Raw genomic sequence first — 17280 nt, forward strand, 5'->3', positions numbered from 1 at the left:
CTGGTCACTTGTGGTCCCCATTCTCTTGGGGTGGGCAAGGGCATGTAGTACTCAGAAATAGCAGTTAGATGGCATCTTTCTGTAAACCAAAGGTGGTATCCTTCCCCACTGCCCCATGAGTAGACTTCTAAGGTTCTAGAGGCCCCACAAGTTCAGACTGCATGCATGCACCAGTCCCTCCAAGCAAATATTAACTGCATCAAGGCTGCCTCACCAGCACAAGTTTCCATAGCTCAACTTGCAAAGACACAAGACTTGTTTCTTGCTATCTGCAACTATGGTAAGTGTCTGTCTGTTCAGCACAGGTTTCTCCCTGTTGCAAGTGTCTCCTTCAAGCATCCATGAGAAGAGGTGCTCCCCTCTATACCACCTAAGGGCCAAAGTAGAGAAGCTCAGCTCTAAAGAGGTCCCTAGGAGAATTCCATTACCACCCTCAGAGGACCTCTACATAATATGCCAGGACTGAGGCACCATGCACTAGATCTACCCACAAGACTTGTCCTCTGAGAGTGAAGGGCAAAGGCAGCTGATGTAGCCAGCTGGCACTAGCATTCAGATCCTCCAAAGCAGAGGTCAAAAGTGCAGGGCAGTAGATTCTAGGTGTACAGCAGCCTAGAGCTGACACTCTAAATTCTTTAGAACTGAGCCCAGGTGTTTCACATTGCTGAGTTGGGAGAGCCTTTAGCAACCATGTGCTACACCACCAATGCATCTTAGTGGTTAAGTATGACTATGGGGAGATTTTGACAGCCCAGCAAAATGTCTAGGCCAGGGCTAGTACTGGAATATCTTATGTTTATTGCCAAAAGCAGCTGGCAGCCTTAGCATAACTAGTCAGTAGGGGGTTGACATGAGATGTGAGCATGGGCCTGCTGCCTTCCATGGTCAGCAATTTCAAAAGAGCTTAAGTCTACTTTTTTTTTTTTTTTTAGGCCAAGCTAATGGACTGTTATGCAGGAATAGTCCTGCACCTGTAACATTAAAAATCCTTAAGTCTTTCTCTCCTGGACATTTTGATGTGATTTCTAGCAGTTCCTAATAGAAAGGAGCTAGACAGGTATGAGGAATCTTGGATGTAACCTTCTGGACATCTCTTGGAATCCCCAGTGATAGGTGGATAGCTGGCCACTTGAGACCTTCCCTCCAGAGCATGGGTAACTCATGCTAAAGGGTTAGAGCACCCCAAACAAATCTAAGTCCTTGACCTCAGTAAAAAACACTTGTTTTGGGGTTTTTTGGGATTAAAAGCAATTTGGGTTTGTGCTAATCTTTAATTAGACAGATGTGTTGTGTCCCTTTGACTTCTTCCTTGCAAAGGGTACAATTACCCTAAGGTTTGGGTTGAGAGATTCCCCAGGTAACATGACTGGCTCAGTGATTTAAGAGATAATATGGTAGGTCTGAACAAACAACCCGCTGGCAGGTACAGCCAATTCTGCTGGTCAGTCCTCTGACCAAAAGGTTGGTGTGCAGAGACAATTTCTTGATACTTTAAATCACCGCTTCTTGGAGTGGCTGGTACAGGAAACCACAAGGGGAGAGGCAATTCCTGATTTTAGTCCTGAGTGGAGCACAGGATCTGGTCCAAGAGGTAACTATAATAGGACTGCTTGGAAATAGTGACCATAATATTTAACATTCCTGTAGTGGGAAGAACACCTCAGCAGCCCAACACTGTAAGGGGAACTATGCAAAAATGAGGAGGAAATTAAAAGGTACAGTGAAATCCCTGCCAGCTGCATGGACACTCTTTCAAAGACACCATAATAGAGGCCCAACTTCAATGTGTACCCCAAACTAAAAAACACCATAAAAGAACTAAAGGGCCACTGTGGCTCAACAACCGTGTAAAAGAAGCAGTGAGATAAAAAGGCATCTTTTAGAAAGTGGAAGTCAAATCCTGGTGAGGTGTAAAAGGGGCATAAACACTTACAAATTAAGTGTAATAAGAAAAGTCAAAAGAGTTCTGAAGAACAGATAAAATATTTAAGTACCTTTTGAGTTTTTGGTTATGACATCAGAAGCAGGAAGCCTCACAACCAGTGAGGCCACCTGGACAATCAAGATGAAAAAGGAGCACTTAAAGATGATAGTCATTGCGGAGAAACTAAATGAATTCTTTGCTTCAGTCTTCATGGCTGAGGATGTAGGAAGATTCCCAAACCTGAGCTGTCCTTTGTAGGTGACAAATCTGAGGAATTGTCACAGACTGAAGTGTCATTAGAGGTGGTTTTGGAATTAATTGATAAACTTAACAGTCACTGGGACCAGATGGCATTCACCCAAGAGTTCCGAAAGAACTCAAATGTGAAACTGCAGAACTATTAACTATGGTTTGTAACCTGTCCTTTAAATCAGCATGTCTACCCAGTGACTGGAAGATACCTAATGTAACATCAACATTTAAAAAGGGCTCTAGAGGTGATCCCAGCAATTACAGACCGGTAAGTCTAACATCAGTACCAGGCAAATTAGTTGAAACAATAGTAAAGAATAAAATTGTCAGACATGTAGAACATAAATGGGTGGGCAAAAGTCAATGTGGTTTCTGTAAAGGGAGATCATGTCTTACTAATCTATTAGTTATTTGAAGGGGTCAACAAACAAGTGGGCAGGGGGGGATCCAGTGGATATAGTGTACTTAGATTTCCAGAAAGCCTTTGACAAGGTCCCTCACCAAAGGCTCTAACATAAATTAAGTTGTCATGGGAAAAGAGGGAAGATCCTTTCATGGATTGAGAACTGGTTAAAAGACAGGGAACAAAGGGTAGGAATAAATCGTAAATTTTCAGAATGGAGCGGGGTAACTAGTGGTGTTCCCCAAGGGTCAGTCCTAAGACCAATCCTATTCAACTTATTCATAAATGATCTGGAGAAAGGGGTAAACAGTGAGGTGGCAAAGTTTGCAGACAATACTAAACTGTTCAAGATAGTTAAGACCAAAGCAGACAGTGAAGAACTTCTAAAAGAGATCTTGGAGTCATTGTGGATAGTTTTCTGAAGACGTCCACACAGTGTGCAACAGCAGTCAAAAAAGCAAATGATGTTAGGAATCATTAAAAAAGGGACAGAGAATAAGACAGAGAATATCTTATTGCCCTTATATAAATCCACGGTACGCCCACATCTTGAATACTGCATACAGATTTGGTCTCATCTCAAAAAAGATACACTGGCATTAGAAAAGGTTCAGAGAAGGGCAACTAAAATGGTTAGGGGTTTGGAACAGGTCCTATATGAGGAGAGATTAAAGAGGCAAGACTTTTCAGCTTGGAAAAGAGGAGATGAGGGGGGATATGATAGAGGTATATGAAATCATGAGTGGTTTGGAGAAAGTAAATAAGGAAAAGTTATTTACTTGTTCCCATAATATAAGAACTAGGGGCCACCAAATGAAATTAATGGGCAGCAGATTTAAAACAAATAAAAGGAAATTCTTCTTCACACAGCGCACAGTCAACCTGTGGAACTCCTTGCCTGAGGAGGTTGTGAAGGCTAGGACTATAACAGGGTTTAAAAGAGAACTAGATAAGTTCATGGAGGTTAAGTCCATTGATGGCTATTAGCCAGGATGGGGAAGGAATGGTGTCCCTAGCCTCTGTTTGTCAGAGGGTGGAGATGGATGGCAGGAGAGAGATCACTTAGACAGGACACTGGGCTGGATGGACCTTTGGTCTGACCCAGTATGGCCATTTGTATGTGCACTAGATCTCTGCTAAAGAGTGCCAATTTTTCTTTATTTTCTTCTTGCTGTTTGCTCACTACAAATTAAAAAAAAAAAAAAAAAGCCCCAAGCTTTTCTGGACACTTCCTCTTCTCCAGCCAGACTACATCTTGTGATGCTATGCCACTGCGATGCTTGCTGGGGTACCCAGGTTTGTAGGAGACCTTGCTACCATCTGCCCTTAGCATGAGCCAGCCTTGTCTGTGCCTGCAGTAGGTTAGCTCCCCAATGTCAACAGCTTCTGACATTTCCAGTCTCTGCAGGTCCCCTTCTCTCTGTACAGATTAACAGGCACACTCCAACCTCTGAGCATCCAGCCCCAACTCCATTGGACGCTCACAGAATTCAGAGCTGGTACTCCCAAAGAAGTACACCCCAGCCTACCAGTTCCACCTCAGCTCACTGCTCTGCTTAACACACAGCACTTGGATAAGTTTGCAGAAAAAAAAAGAAGAAATTTATTTAACAAAGATCAGAAATTCATGATGAAGCGAGTAGAATTAATGGAAACAAATGGTTACAAACAGTGGTGTAGTCCTAATCTGCTGTTCCCCCACCAGCCTGATCCTCTCACCCTACCCCCATGCTGCTTTCACCCTACCCCCTCACTTCCGGGGGAGGGGCCATAGTGGTTTCATGGTAGTGGAGCCTGTGTGCGCCTGACCCCCATACCTTTCGTATAAAACAAAATCATAGCATGCTGTCTAGAGCCTAAACTTAACTGACAAGACATTCCTCTGTCTCATAAAGATTAGTGCAGCCAAAGTTTGTCTCCCAGCATCAAACAGCTGTGATCTTCTGTTCATAACACAAGCCAGCTGGCAGCCTGTCCCCTTGTGAAAGATAACTGGGTGTATCGCTGCACCCCCAGTTATAGTACCAATGAGCCATTATCTTCACTTGCAGACAGGATAGTCTCCTGCTTGTTTATTTCTTCCTGTAAACTCCCTTTCTTGAAGATATCATACTCCCTTCACTAGTATTCGGCTTAGACTGTAGCTGGGCATCCGTTGTGATTTTAATGTACATGTGGTCAGACAGATAGATAAGCATCTCTTGTCTGAAAGAAACTTTTTATCACCTTCTGGTGACCCGCCCCAAGTCACAGACCTGAAGAACATAATTTTCAGTATATATTCATATCTCCTTACACATTGTCCATCCATACATTCTGCAATGATTATGAGGACCAATGGGGTACAGGCTTTCAGGAAAGACCTTCCATAACACCCTTTGATGAACTAGTATGTTGACACGAGACCCAGTGATCTCTGTAACCCTTTACACCCCTTTGCCCTCTGCCAGTTGGCTCCAATAGGTCCCCGGGTCCCAAACTCCCATGGTGCAATGTGGTACCTCAGCAGAGAGAAGACTGTGGTGTATCATGGGAAATGTAGTCCTTCTAGACTGCACAGCCCATAGAGGAGAATGGGAGCATGAGGCACCTGAACTACACCTCCCACAAGACACCATGACAGTATTTCCCTGTCAAAATGTTGTTTTCAGTTGAAAATTAGGGCCCAGAAATGTTTGTTTTTCACCAACATTTTTTCAGTTTTAGTCTGAAAATTTGGGGTTTTTCAATATTTCACCAAATAGTCAAAAGTTTCTACAGGGGAAAAAACCATTTGCAGAGCAGCTCTAACCCTTACTTACACTGAACAGTAACTTGCTCTGGGAACAGTCCCATTTAAATCAACAGGAGGATGGGATGCAGAATCTGGCCCTTTGACCATAATGTCTTTGGGGCAGGAACTGCTTCTTACTAGGCGTTATGTCCGGCACCCAGCACAATGGGGCCTTGATCTCGATTGGAGCCTCTGGGTGCTGCTGTAATACAAATAATAATAACAGTCAAGTGACTTGCCCAAGGGCATGGAGAATCTGTGGCAGAGCCACATTCAAATTCAGACCATAATGGCAAAGCCCTGGCTGGGATGATTTAGTTGGGGTTGGTCCTGCTTTGAGCAGGGGGTTGTACTAGATGACCTCCAGAGGTCTCTTCCAACCCTGATCTTCTATGATTTAGTGATTCTATGACTCACAGCCCTGGATCCACCCAGACCAACCTGCCCCCAAAAGTCACTGTACTGAGCTGGGACTAGTGTGCTGCCCCATTCCTGTATCTACTGCAGAATTGGTCACAAGCCAGGAATGGCTGTTATGGTGACACAAGGGAGGTCACAAGTCAGGATAGATGAGGACTGGAAGTGGTGGGCACTAGGCCAAGATCGGGGCAGGACTCCAATTATTCCCTCTCAATAGCAGTTTCTTCTAGCTCCTCCTCTCCCACTGGGAAGAGAGTGACTCTTGGAAGGAGTTCCCCTTCCCTCCCACTGACACCTTGCAGTGTGAGAGAGCAAAAAGGGGGAGAGTGAAGGTCACAGGGAAGGAGAGGGAGAGAAAGACAGAGCAAGAGAGGGGACATCCCAAAAGCCAGAGTAACACTAGGATTCACTGTGAGGGGTTTTTGTTTATTTGATTTTGGTTGGGGGATTCAAAGGTTATGTTTCCGTTTCATCCTGAGCTTTGCACTTTTTACCCAGCCCCTCAACAGCAGCAGACAGCTCCCCAGGTGCTGCCTCTTTACTCACCTGGTTCACATGCCGGTCCCACCCCTCCGCTCACCCTACAAAGCCCATCACCCACAGCTTCCCTAGCTATGAGAAGTAGCTGTGGGGTTGCTTCTTCCTTAGCACCTTCAGCTATGGGGCTGGGCTGTAGGTATTTTGTGGGCTTAGTATTGCTCTGGTCCCTGGGGACAGCCCTTGGGCAGGGGGACTTCCGCAGAATCAGTTTCTCTGTCTTGCAGCATGGATATGAGTATGACTGTGGAGACTATGGGATGCAGCTGCTGGTCTTTCCCAGCCAGGGCCACACCGTCCGCTTCAAAGTTGTGGGTAAGTCGCTGTGGGGCTTACTTAATAAGTAGCCAAGGACACCCCCATCTATGCTCAGGGTCCTTTTTTTTTGCTGGAGGGTTTCTTAGAGGCTATTGAATGTTCCCCTGTCTCCAGTGGGTAACTCTAGCCTTGAAGGAGGACATCCTTCCTCTATTAATTGTGGATCTAATTATTTTCAGCGTCTACTATAACTCTTTCTCGCTTAGTTGCTGTCCTTAACCCTAGGAGGTGCTTCTGACTGAGGAAGCCAGCAGGTATTATCTGGCTGACTTCAGTGGTGCCTCATCTTACTGTAAGACAAGAGAGCCTGATGAGGGTAATACTCTGAAGGGAGGCCTTCACTCTGGCTTGGCCCCCTGAAATGTCTCCACTCTAGGACTCCCACCTGAATGTGTGATAGAGGCTAGTATTGCTGTTGCCATGCATTGCTGCAAGACAGCCCTTGTACTGCCAGGGTTTGGGGCCCTTCCACTCTCCTTGGTGGATTTAGGAGAAACTTGGCAAATAAAGACTAATTTGGGGGTGGCTGGTAACCCAATTCCAGCTACCCAAAGATACCACTGATGGAGCAAGACATAGTCCCCGCTTCATACGTTACAGCCTTCCTATGTCTCTGAACTAGAGTGCCTTAACTTGCCCTTGCCCCTGGGTGAAGGTTTGTTTGAGTGTGACTCTCTCCACAGATGAGTTTGGGACTCGCTTTGAAGTTACAAACTGCTCCATCTGCCTCCACTGGATCACATCTGGCGAGAAAGGGGAGGTGACCTTCTCAGCTGGCTATAACGGCTGCCATGTGCTCAGGCAGGTGCGTGAGTTGGCACAAGGGGCTTCAGTGTCTCCATCATCCCTGCTGCTACATTGAACACTTGCCTCTAAATCACAATGTATCAATGTGGAGAGGTTCTTGGCCTCATATGTAGGACACTTGACAGCCACGTTCTTGATGAGCTCCAGCTGCTGTACCCAGGCTGCTGCAGTTGTGTAGACTGTTCCCTACCTACTCTCACACAGCCTGTGCTAAGCTTGCCAACCCTCCTGGATTCTCCTAGATCTCCAGGAATTAACACTTAATCTTTAATTAAAGACTGTCATGTGACACAACCTCCAGGGACATGTCCAACCAAAATTGGCAACCCTAACCTGTGCAGAGGGGGCCTGGGCTGAGCAACCAGGGACACTCCATTTCACCACAACCTTACTAATCCTTCTGCTTTCATTGCAGGATGGCCGTAACCACCTGAGGGTCCGAGTGGAGGAACTACTGAGCACCGGGGCCATCGCTGCCACCCGTGACGTTAACATGACCTGCCCCAAGCCCACTGAACGTGACTTAACCCCAGAGGAGACCATGCGCCCGGTGCCCCAGCCGCAGCCGGGCCTGGTGCGCCCGGTGCCCCAGCCGCAGCCGGGCCTGGTGCGCCCGGTGCCCCAGCCGCAGCCGGGCCTGGTGCGCCCGGTGCCCCAGCCGCAGCCGGGCCTGGTGCGCCCGGTGCCCCAGCCGCAGCCGGGCCTGGTGCGCCCGGTGCCCCAGCCGCAGCCGGGCCTGGTGCGCCCGGTGCCCCAGCCGCAGCCGGGCCTGGTGCGCCCGGTGCCCCAGCCGCAGCCGGGCCTGGTGCGCCCGGTGCCCCAGCCGCAGCCGGGCCTGGTGCGCCCGGTGCCCCAGCCGCAGCCGGGCCTGGTGCGCCCGGTGCCCCAGCCGCAGCCGGGCCTGGTGCGCCCGGTGCCCCAGCCGCAGCCGGGCCTGGTGCGCCCGGTGCCCCAGCCGCAGCCGGGCCTGGTGCGCCCGGTGCCCCAAATATATCCTCCACCAAGCAACATAGGTATGTAGGGGTGTCTGTGACGTCTAACTGGTTTGAGTGCATGTGGGTCCCCTCTAATGGAAGGTTTCATGGTCCACTTCTGACTCCTGTGGTGGTCTTCAGAGGAGCTGAACCTTGTCTCTTGCATGTTGCTGCCATGTTAGAGCTGGTGTTGACAGTGTTGTAAGCCATGATCAAAAATGAGATTCGTTTAGAAATCATGCTGTTCCCCCCCCCCCCCCCCCCCCCCCCGCCAGTTTATTTGAAGGGGAAGGGGTGGCTATTTGCCTTCTGGTTTTTTCAAAGCTTTAGGGGAAGGCACTTGCTTCCAAAGTCTGAGCTTCTTTGGTGCAAAATCCAGTCACACGTGCACCAATGTGTCCTTCCCATTGGCTGCTCAGAGGGGTTTCCCCTGTTCCTCCAGTATCCCAGGGTTTGGGATCTGATGTTGTATCCCTTCATATCTCATCCCCACATCTGCTTGCAATCTGTCTCCTTCCCCCCATGTCTCTCGCACAGGCTCTCCACAGCTCTTAGTCCCTCAGCACTCTTAGTGTCCTGTCTAGCCCTCCCCCTAAACCAGAGTGGCAGCCACTTTGCCTCTAGGTACAGCTTCAGTCTCATGAAAGAAATTTGCAGCCATGTTTATGAGGGGCACTTTCCTCTGGTCGGCTATGGGGAAATGGTGGCCATCCTGCTAGCGTCTGCCCCATCATCAGTAAAGGGAGATGGTGACTTTAATAAAGGAAAAATTCATAGAGTAGGCGTCTGCTCACCATTTCATGAGATGGCTAGAAAAACCCACCCTGGAACTGCTAACTGATAAATTGGAGTTGACCACGCTGCTGGCTGTGTTGAGGGGGCTGTAGGGTGTGGGTGGGGGCTCTCCTCTGACACAGCAGCAGATCAGGAGCCTGAATTTCCAAAGTGAAATGTTAAGCCTGGTATCTGGCTTAATGCAAAGAAGGGCAACATGCTACACCTGGAGGACAGGGGTGGGGATCTGAGCACAATGCTGTCTGAGGTGGTATGTGGTTTGAGGTTATGGCTGTGGGGGGCAGGGTGAGCTGGGATGGAGGACCACTGTGGGAGCTCTTGCAGCCCTTTGGGGAAGGGGAGGAGGGTTGGACTGGTGTTGAGGTCAGCCACTTGTCCAGAGGTCACTACGGATCTTAAAAAGTCTCTGGGGAAGGGTCTCTTGTGATCCCTTCAGAGGATCTCTAGCTCTCCTTAATCCACACCCTGCTGTTCTAGGGGCCCATCTCACAGAGGAGCAGTGCCGTGTGGTGGCTGGGAAGATGCCCTGTGCGGATGCCCCAGGCCAAGCTGCTTGCTTCCAGGCTGGCTGCTGTTATGATGAGACTGACCTCACTACTCCCTGCTACTATGGCAACACAGGTAGGAGACCTGCCCTCATGTCAGCTTATGGAGCCTTTTGCCATCTCCGTCCTGGGAAGCTTGGTGACACACCGTACTTCTCAGATGAGTTTGGTCACCACCTACTAGCATGGTGAACTAGACTTGGATGCAATGTCTTTGTAACTCTCACCCTAGGCTGCAGCTGGCATCAGTTGTGTGCAAAGGGATTCCTTCCTACATCACGGTCTCTCCTCAGTTGCCCAGTGCCTGGCAGATCTTGAGAGCCAACACCAAATGTGTGGTGGCAGAGGAAGAACCATCAGACCGTACAGGCTGGTGCTCCATCATCAGATCGAAGGATAACTCTGCCGGCTTGTGTCTCGTTCCTGCACAACCTGAGCTGCAATCATGCTGTGTCAGACAAACCCACTTACCCCCATGGGGCTTCACTTGATAGATTCCAAAGCCAGAAGGGACCAATGTGATCATTAGTCTGATTTCCTGTATCACACAAGCTATAGACTTTCCCTGAAATAATTCCTCAAGCAGATCTCTTAGTAGACATCCAGTCTTGCCTTATCAGTGACCCTGGGCAAACCATTCCAAGGGTTAACTACCCTCGCTCTCAGATCTACACCTTATTTAAATACTTAGATTGGAGAAGAGCCATGAGAAATATTAGAAAACAGGCCTTGTAGTGACCAAGTTCTGCCTCTTTAGACAGAGAGAAGGTTAAGGGGTGACTTGATTCCAGTCTATCATCCAGAGTGTGGCATGGAACTCTTGCCCAATTCCTCTACCAGGAACATCTATACTGAATCCTGCTCCTTTGTGTTGCAGTCACTGTTCAGTGCCTCCTGGATGGTCACTTTGTTCTGGTGGTCTCCAGGGACATGTCTGATCACCCCATCATCCTGGAGAGTGTCCGGCTAGCCTATGCCCAGGCAGGGTGTGACCCCATCAGGATGACTGAGGCTTTTGTGATCTTCCGCTTCCCCCTCATGCAGTGCGGCACCACAGTCCAGGTGAGGGGACACCCACGGGAAGCCAGGGTGAGTGCTCTGCTCAGGGGCTTGGGGGACTAACCTGCCCCATGTCTCCACTCTTCCAGGTGATCCATGACAAACTGATCTATGAGAACCAGCTGATCTCTGGCATCGACATCCGGACTGGGCCAGACGGCTCCATCACCCGGGACAGCACCTTCATGTAAGTTGGCCTGCTCTATTGACTAGCAAGGAAGTGATGGTGAGCAGGCTTCAGCCCTTCCACAGTGGAAGCGTGAGGCCAGATACTTTCCCCTGGCAAAGATCTGATCCATCAATTTTTCAGCAGCCTCTCCTGACCACCGAAGGACTTGGGGGATGTTCTACAGGTATGGATTCCCTGCAGTCACAGACATCCCCTTTTTTGAGTGTGGGGCAATGCACCTGATCCCTAATGGGGCATGGGGCAAAATCTTGCTTTGTGAAGGGAAGGACACGCTGTGCAGCTGACTGTCCAAGAGTCAGGGTTTTACATTGTCTGATCAAATGCCAACATTGGTCAGCCTCACCTCAGTCCCTGGAAAAATCCTGCAGCAGGTCAAATCCGTTCTGAAGCACTTGGCTGGTCCTGATCACCTTCCTCTCCTCCAAGTTGCATTCACCAAGGGCAAGTCATGCCTGACCAACCTGATTGCTTTCTATGACGAGAACTGGCTCTGCGCATATGGGGAAAGTGGTGGACATGATATACCTTGACTCTAACAAAGTTTGACACAGTATCCCACCGTATTCTTGACAGCAAGTTAAAAAAGTATGGACTATAAGGTGGGTCGAAAGCTGGCTAGGTCATCAAGCTCAACCGGTAGTGATCAATAGCTCTGTCTAGTTGGCAGCTGGTATCAAGCAGCGTGCCCCAGGGGTCAGTCCTGGGGCTGGTTTTGTTCATCATCATTAATGATCTGGATGATGGGATGGCTTACACCCTCAGCAAGTTAATGGATGACACTAAATTGGGGGGAGAGGTAGGTAGGGTCCAGAGTGACCTAGAAAAATTGAAAATTGGGCTAAAAGAAATCTGAGGTTCAATAAGGACAAGTGCAGAGTCTGCACTTAGGAGGGAAGAATCCCATTTACTGGTACAGGCTGGGGACCGACTGGCTAAGCAGCAGTTCTACAGACAAGGTCCTGGGGATTAGAGTGAACGAGAAGCTGGCTATGAATCAATAGTGGGCCCTTGTTGCCAAGAAAGCTACTGGTATGTTGGGCTGCATTAGTAGGAGCATTGCCAGCAGATGGAGGGAAGTGATTCCCCTCTATCCAGCACTGGTGAGGCCCATCTGGAATACTGTGTCCAGTTTTGGGCCCCCACCAACAGAAAGGATGTGGAAAAATTGGAGAGCCCAGCAGAGGGCAACAAAAATGAAGAGATGAGTGAGGGGGGATTTGATAGCAGCCTTCAACTACCTGAAGGGGTTCCAAGGAGAATGGAGCTCAGCTGTTCTCAGTGGTGGCAGATGACCGAACAAGGAGCAATGGTCTCAAGCTGCAGTGGGGGAGGTCTAGGTTGGCTATTGGGGATGGGACTATCCCACAGGGAGGGTGGTGAAGCACTGGAATGGGTTACCTAGGGAGGTGGCAGAACCTCTAAGGATGGAGATTCTGCCACCTGGCTTGACCAAGCCCTGGCTGGGATGATTTAGTTGGGGTTGGTCCTGCTTTGAGCAGGGGGTTGGACTAGCTGACCACCTGAGGTCACTTCCAATCCTAATCTTATGATTGTAAATGCCACTTGCTATGTGATCTCCAATGATGACAAGTAGGCACAGCCAGCCTGACCTGAGAAGGCCTCCGTGGGGCCACCCGGAGGGACTGATAACTCACTACAGGGTTGGTAGAAAGAAAGCTTGGATAATAGTTGGTGGCAAACTTGAGAATGCTGCCAAGAGAGATGTGACTACAAGTAAGCAGGTGCTTCTAGCCTGTCTGAGAAGGCCCCCATGTGGCCGTGGTCGGACACTCCTGCTGAGTCCCTGAGTTAGAGGGAAGAACATCTGAGTTGCTAAAAGGGTTGATACACTAGCATCCTTGGATGTCTGCCATCCAAGTACTGATAGGGCCTGACCCTGCTTGTCTCAAGCACTAATAAGGTCACTGCCAGAAACCACATGGCCTCAATCTGAATTCACAGAGCATCAGCCCCTGTCTCCTCCCTCTGCTCTCTCCTGTGCAGCCTCCATGCTCGCTGCATCTACAATGCCAGTGACTTTCTGCCAGTCCAGGTCGAGGTCTTCTTGCCCCCCACACCTGCTCCAGTCACCCAGGCAGGACCCCTCCGGCTTGAGTTGCGCATCGCCACAGGTAGGTGACCCCTCACTCCAGCACGGAGATCCCATCCCCCTGAAGGACCACAGGTGTCTCAGCTCTGCTCTCCTCCTGCCCTCTCCCCCACAGACCTGAGCTACAGATCCTATCTCACAGACAGAGACTACCCTGTGGTGAAGGTGCTCAGGGACCCTCTCTACATGGAGGTTCGCATCCTGCACAGAACAGACCCGTCCCTGGTTCTGGTTCTACACCAGTGCTGGGCCACCCCAAGTGCTAACCCCCTGCAGCAGCCGCAGTGGCCCATCCTGGTGGACGGGTGAGTGGCTGGGATGGAGGGGGAGCATGGCTTGGGGAGGAGGAAGGCGGTTTCCTTGGTCCACCCTTCTCTCATGTCTTGCTCCCAGGTGCCCGTTCCTGGGAGACAACTACAGAACCCAGCTTGTGCCCGTGGGCCCTGCCTCACCTGAGCTGCCCTTCCCGACTCACCACCAGCGCTTCATCCTCTCCACCTTTGCCTTTGTGGACTCCGCCTCCCAGGTGGCGCTTGAGGGAGAGGTGAGAAGGGGCCCACATATAAAGCGGGTGAGGAGGGGGAAGTCGGAGTGCAGGGGCAGGAGCTCCTATTTCAGTCAGGTCCTGACCTTCACATTGTCTCTGCTGAGGCACTGCACATGCAGAACCAAACTGATAGCTGTGGATCTACTTCCTGGCTCCTACCAGCACTGGCCAGTCACTCACTAACTCCATTCTCACTTGTGTGGATTTTAGGTGTACATTTACTGTAGCGCCTCAGCTTGCTACCCCTCCCGGCTGGAGCCCTGCAGGACCATGTGCCCATCAGGAGCTGCTACGAGTAAGTCGGAGTGGCTCCATCTGGGCCCCAGTGGTCTGAAACCCATGTGGGTTTCTACAAGCTGCCATCCCAAATACCAGAGGACTCATAGTGAACAGAGATCTGCCTGTCCTGCTATATTGGAGGAGGGCAAACTACCGCCCACAGGACCATCCTGCCCGGCCCCTGAGTTCCCGGCCGGGGAGGCTAGCCCCCAGCCCCTCCTGTGCCGTCCAGCACTCTACTCCGGCAGGGCTGTGAGCTCCTGCTGCTCTGAGCAGCATCATAAGGGGGTTGGCCTTGGATAAGGGGCAGAGGGTCCCAGGGGGCAGTCGGGACAGGGGCTGGTTGGATTGGGCAGAGGTTCAGGGGGGCAGTCAGGGGGCATTGGATAGTCGTTGGAGTCCAGCGGGGGCTGTCAGGGAGCGGGGGGTTGGATAGGGGTGTGGTCCCAGGGCGCAGTTAGGGGCAGGGGTCCTGGGAGGGGGCAGTCAGGAGACAAGGAGTTGGGGGGGCAGAGGGGGTTTCTGAGGTGGGCAGTCAGGGGGCAGGAAGTGGGAGGGAGCCAGGCTCTTTGGGGAGGCACAGCCTTTCCTACCTGGCCCTCCATATAGTTTTACAGTGCTAATGTGGCCCTCAGGCCAAAAAGTTTGCCCAGCCCTGTGCTATACACTGACTGCAAGGCATTCAGCCCAGCTCGTTATGTACCTGTACCATGTACTGTAGCGCTAGCTGGGGTATGATGGGCTAACACGAAGAGGTAAATGGCCTAATCTCCTACAATTGCCCTATGTAGGAGACAATACTAGAAATTGCCTCTGGAGTGTGGAGTGTCTGCTGCTCCTGATGAAATGGCCTTTCTTCCCAACTTCTCCCACACTTCAAATAAGCAATTCAGGAAGATTTAATACCTGGTACCACAACCTGTCAGGAGGCCTGTAAGGGCTCATGGTTGAGTCCATGGTGATGCTGCATTTCATCATGATGGGCCCTCTGGTTGTGAGTGCGCTGGACAGACAGCTCCCTAACTCTCCATTCCATCTCCCAGGAGGCCGCCGGTTCCTGGATATCAACAATGGGACAGGAGAGCCCCAGGACCTGGTGAGCTCTCCTGGCCCTGTGATCTTCCAGCAGAGCCCTGAGCCGTGGAGAGAGCACATCTATGAGAACAAGGGTGAGTTTTCTGTTAAACCTGAGTAGGACAACTGGCATCTTGCACAGTAACCTGGAATACAGCAAGTCAATGCTGTCCAGGGGATTCTAATATAAATGTTCATGGCGGGGCCGGGGAGGGGGGGCTACATGCAGAAGTCACTCCTTGATGATCCATATGTAAGCTAATGCTGGCTGACACCACACCTGTGAGTGCTTCCTATGAGTGGGCCAATGTTGGGTTATTTCCTTATCCTTTGGACATTCATAGGATGTCTCAAAACCCAGCAAACTTGGGAGGGGGAGGGGGGGGACACTATGGCACCTCAATGGTGACTTGTATGCCCTGAGCCTCTGTGGCACTCAATGCACTGGGGCTAGCATTGCCTCAGCCATTCAATAGAAGGCAATCAATGGGATGGTGGTGCTGGCTCACAGTCTAAAAAGTGAGTTGACAATTCAAGTATCTTTCTGATGAAGGCTGGCCTAAGCGGTAGGGGGAGCACCACTGGGGCAGGGAAGTCTAGGTGTCATCTCCACACTTTAGACCCTACAGAAATCAGGATTGTCTTAACCTCTCCTCCTCTTCCTCCTCCAGACCCTGTCTCCAGACTGGACCTGACCCTGGTGCTTCTGGCCATGCTTTCATTGGTGGCTGTGGTTTCTCTTGTTACTGTGACACTACTCCATAGGAGAAGCAGCTGGATGACAAGGTCCCCAATCTTCCATGGCAGATGACTGTAAAATAAGGGAGGGGGAGCAGAAATAAAATGTCTGGACTGCACTAATGTCTTGTGGTAGCATGTGTCCCTCTGGGGGAGGGAACAGCAGTTGTTGAGGCCAGGCGTCTACTACTGGCCTTGTAGCTCTTCCCCAGTCAGCAGCAGAACAGACCTCTCTGCAGGGATAGACACCAGAATAGGATGTGGCATAGAGGACAGGAAGAAGACTGCAAGCTAGCACTAGACAAGGTAAATCAAATGGCTTTCTCTCATCTCCTGGGGTCCTATCTGGGGGGAGGGGAAGCCACTCAGCCGAACTAGAGACTTTTTGATTAACTTTACTGTGAATAGCTGGATTCTAACTCCACTGGGCACGCAATAAGAACGACTGGCGCTTGCCAGTCTAACATGAAGTCCATGTGAGCAAGCTGGGGGACAAGCCTAAGTCTGGTAATTAGAAACCCTTGTGTCTTCTGTGGGGGCTGTGGCCAGCCCCTAGCTTACAGGAGGTGGTGAAGATTTCCCCATTGTGTTAGTGACTGGGAAACCTGATGCTTCAAGACCTTAAGCATCCTGCCTTACAGCTGGGATCTCCCCCATAACTGCTATCTCCTGCTTCTTGACCCTTAAGCTATATCTATGGGGCACTCCAAAGTGTGGCTGTAGTGCGCACACACAGACCTCAATGAGCTAGCTTTCATCAAGCTAGTTGAAATAACAGTAGTGGAAGCATGGACTATACAAGACTAGCTGGGACTCTGGGTCAGGCTCCAGTGGGTAGCCTGTGCTGCTGTTGCTCTACTGCTTGATCTGGCTAGGCTAAAGCTACCTTGGCTACATCTACACACTCACCTCTGTCTACACAGCAATCTACCCTTCTCCATTTGCATTAGTTTCCTTCTATCTCACCTGGGAAACTACAGCCCTCCAGCTCCTCTCCAAATCCCCTTCCAACAGCTAAAATCTTCTCTCCCACTGCTCCTACCATGTCAACATCCTCCACCTACTGTAGAACCCACAGGGACTGTCACACTAACGTGGTGTGACTGTTCTAGCCCCTCTATGAGCATCTTCTAGGGTAGCCTACTGTGGGACTGGATCCTGAAGACACTTAATGTGCATGTGGTAATGACTTCATGGGGACTTCACGCATGCATGGAGTTAAGCACATGCTGAGGGCTGGCCAAGCAACACAAACTGTTCATTAAATGTCAACGTTCAGTCTGCAGTAGGCAAAACCAATGCCTCAAAACTCTTCATGGAAAAAGCAGAAAGACATGTGTATCCTAGAAATGCATGGGCACTCGCCTGAGATCTAGGAGACATGGGTTTGAGTCCCTGCTCTGCCTGACTGGGTGCACCTGTGTACTCCTGCATCCCAAAATGGAGTGTTGCAAGGTCAGAGTCTTGGACTGTAAGAGGATGGCAGCAGGGATCATGCTTCTGTTACTCTCTGCAAAAAGCATTCTGTGATGGCT

General features: G+C 50.3%; 1 protein-coding gene across 1 annotated transcript; it reads left to right on the forward strand.

Moving 5' to 3' along the window:
* The first annotated feature begins 6381 nt into the window (after nt 1-6381).
* LOC119566327 (zona pellucida sperm-binding protein 1-like) lies at nt 6382-15864 on the forward strand. Its single transcript, XM_043549592.1, has 12 exons — nt 6382-6624; nt 7311-7432; nt 7850-8447; nt 9681-9824; nt 10626-10810; nt 10897-10994; nt 13002-13129; nt 13223-13412; nt 13501-13651; nt 13865-13949; nt 14977-15102; nt 15679-15864. The coding sequence occupies exons 1-12, from the start codon at nt 6387-6389 to the stop codon at nt 15816-15818; spliced, it is 2205 nt and encodes a 734-aa protein (XP_043405527.1). The 5' UTR covers nt 6382-6386; the 3' UTR covers nt 15819-15864.
* The last annotated feature ends 1416 nt before the right edge of the window (nt 15865-17280 follow it).

The sequence above is a fragment of the Chelonia mydas genome, chromosome 6 (assembly GCF_015237465.2).
Source record: "Chelonia mydas isolate rCheMyd1 chromosome 6, rCheMyd1.pri.v2, whole genome shotgun sequence".
NCBI classification, from domain to species: Eukaryota; Metazoa; Chordata; order Testudines; family Cheloniidae; genus Chelonia; species Chelonia mydas.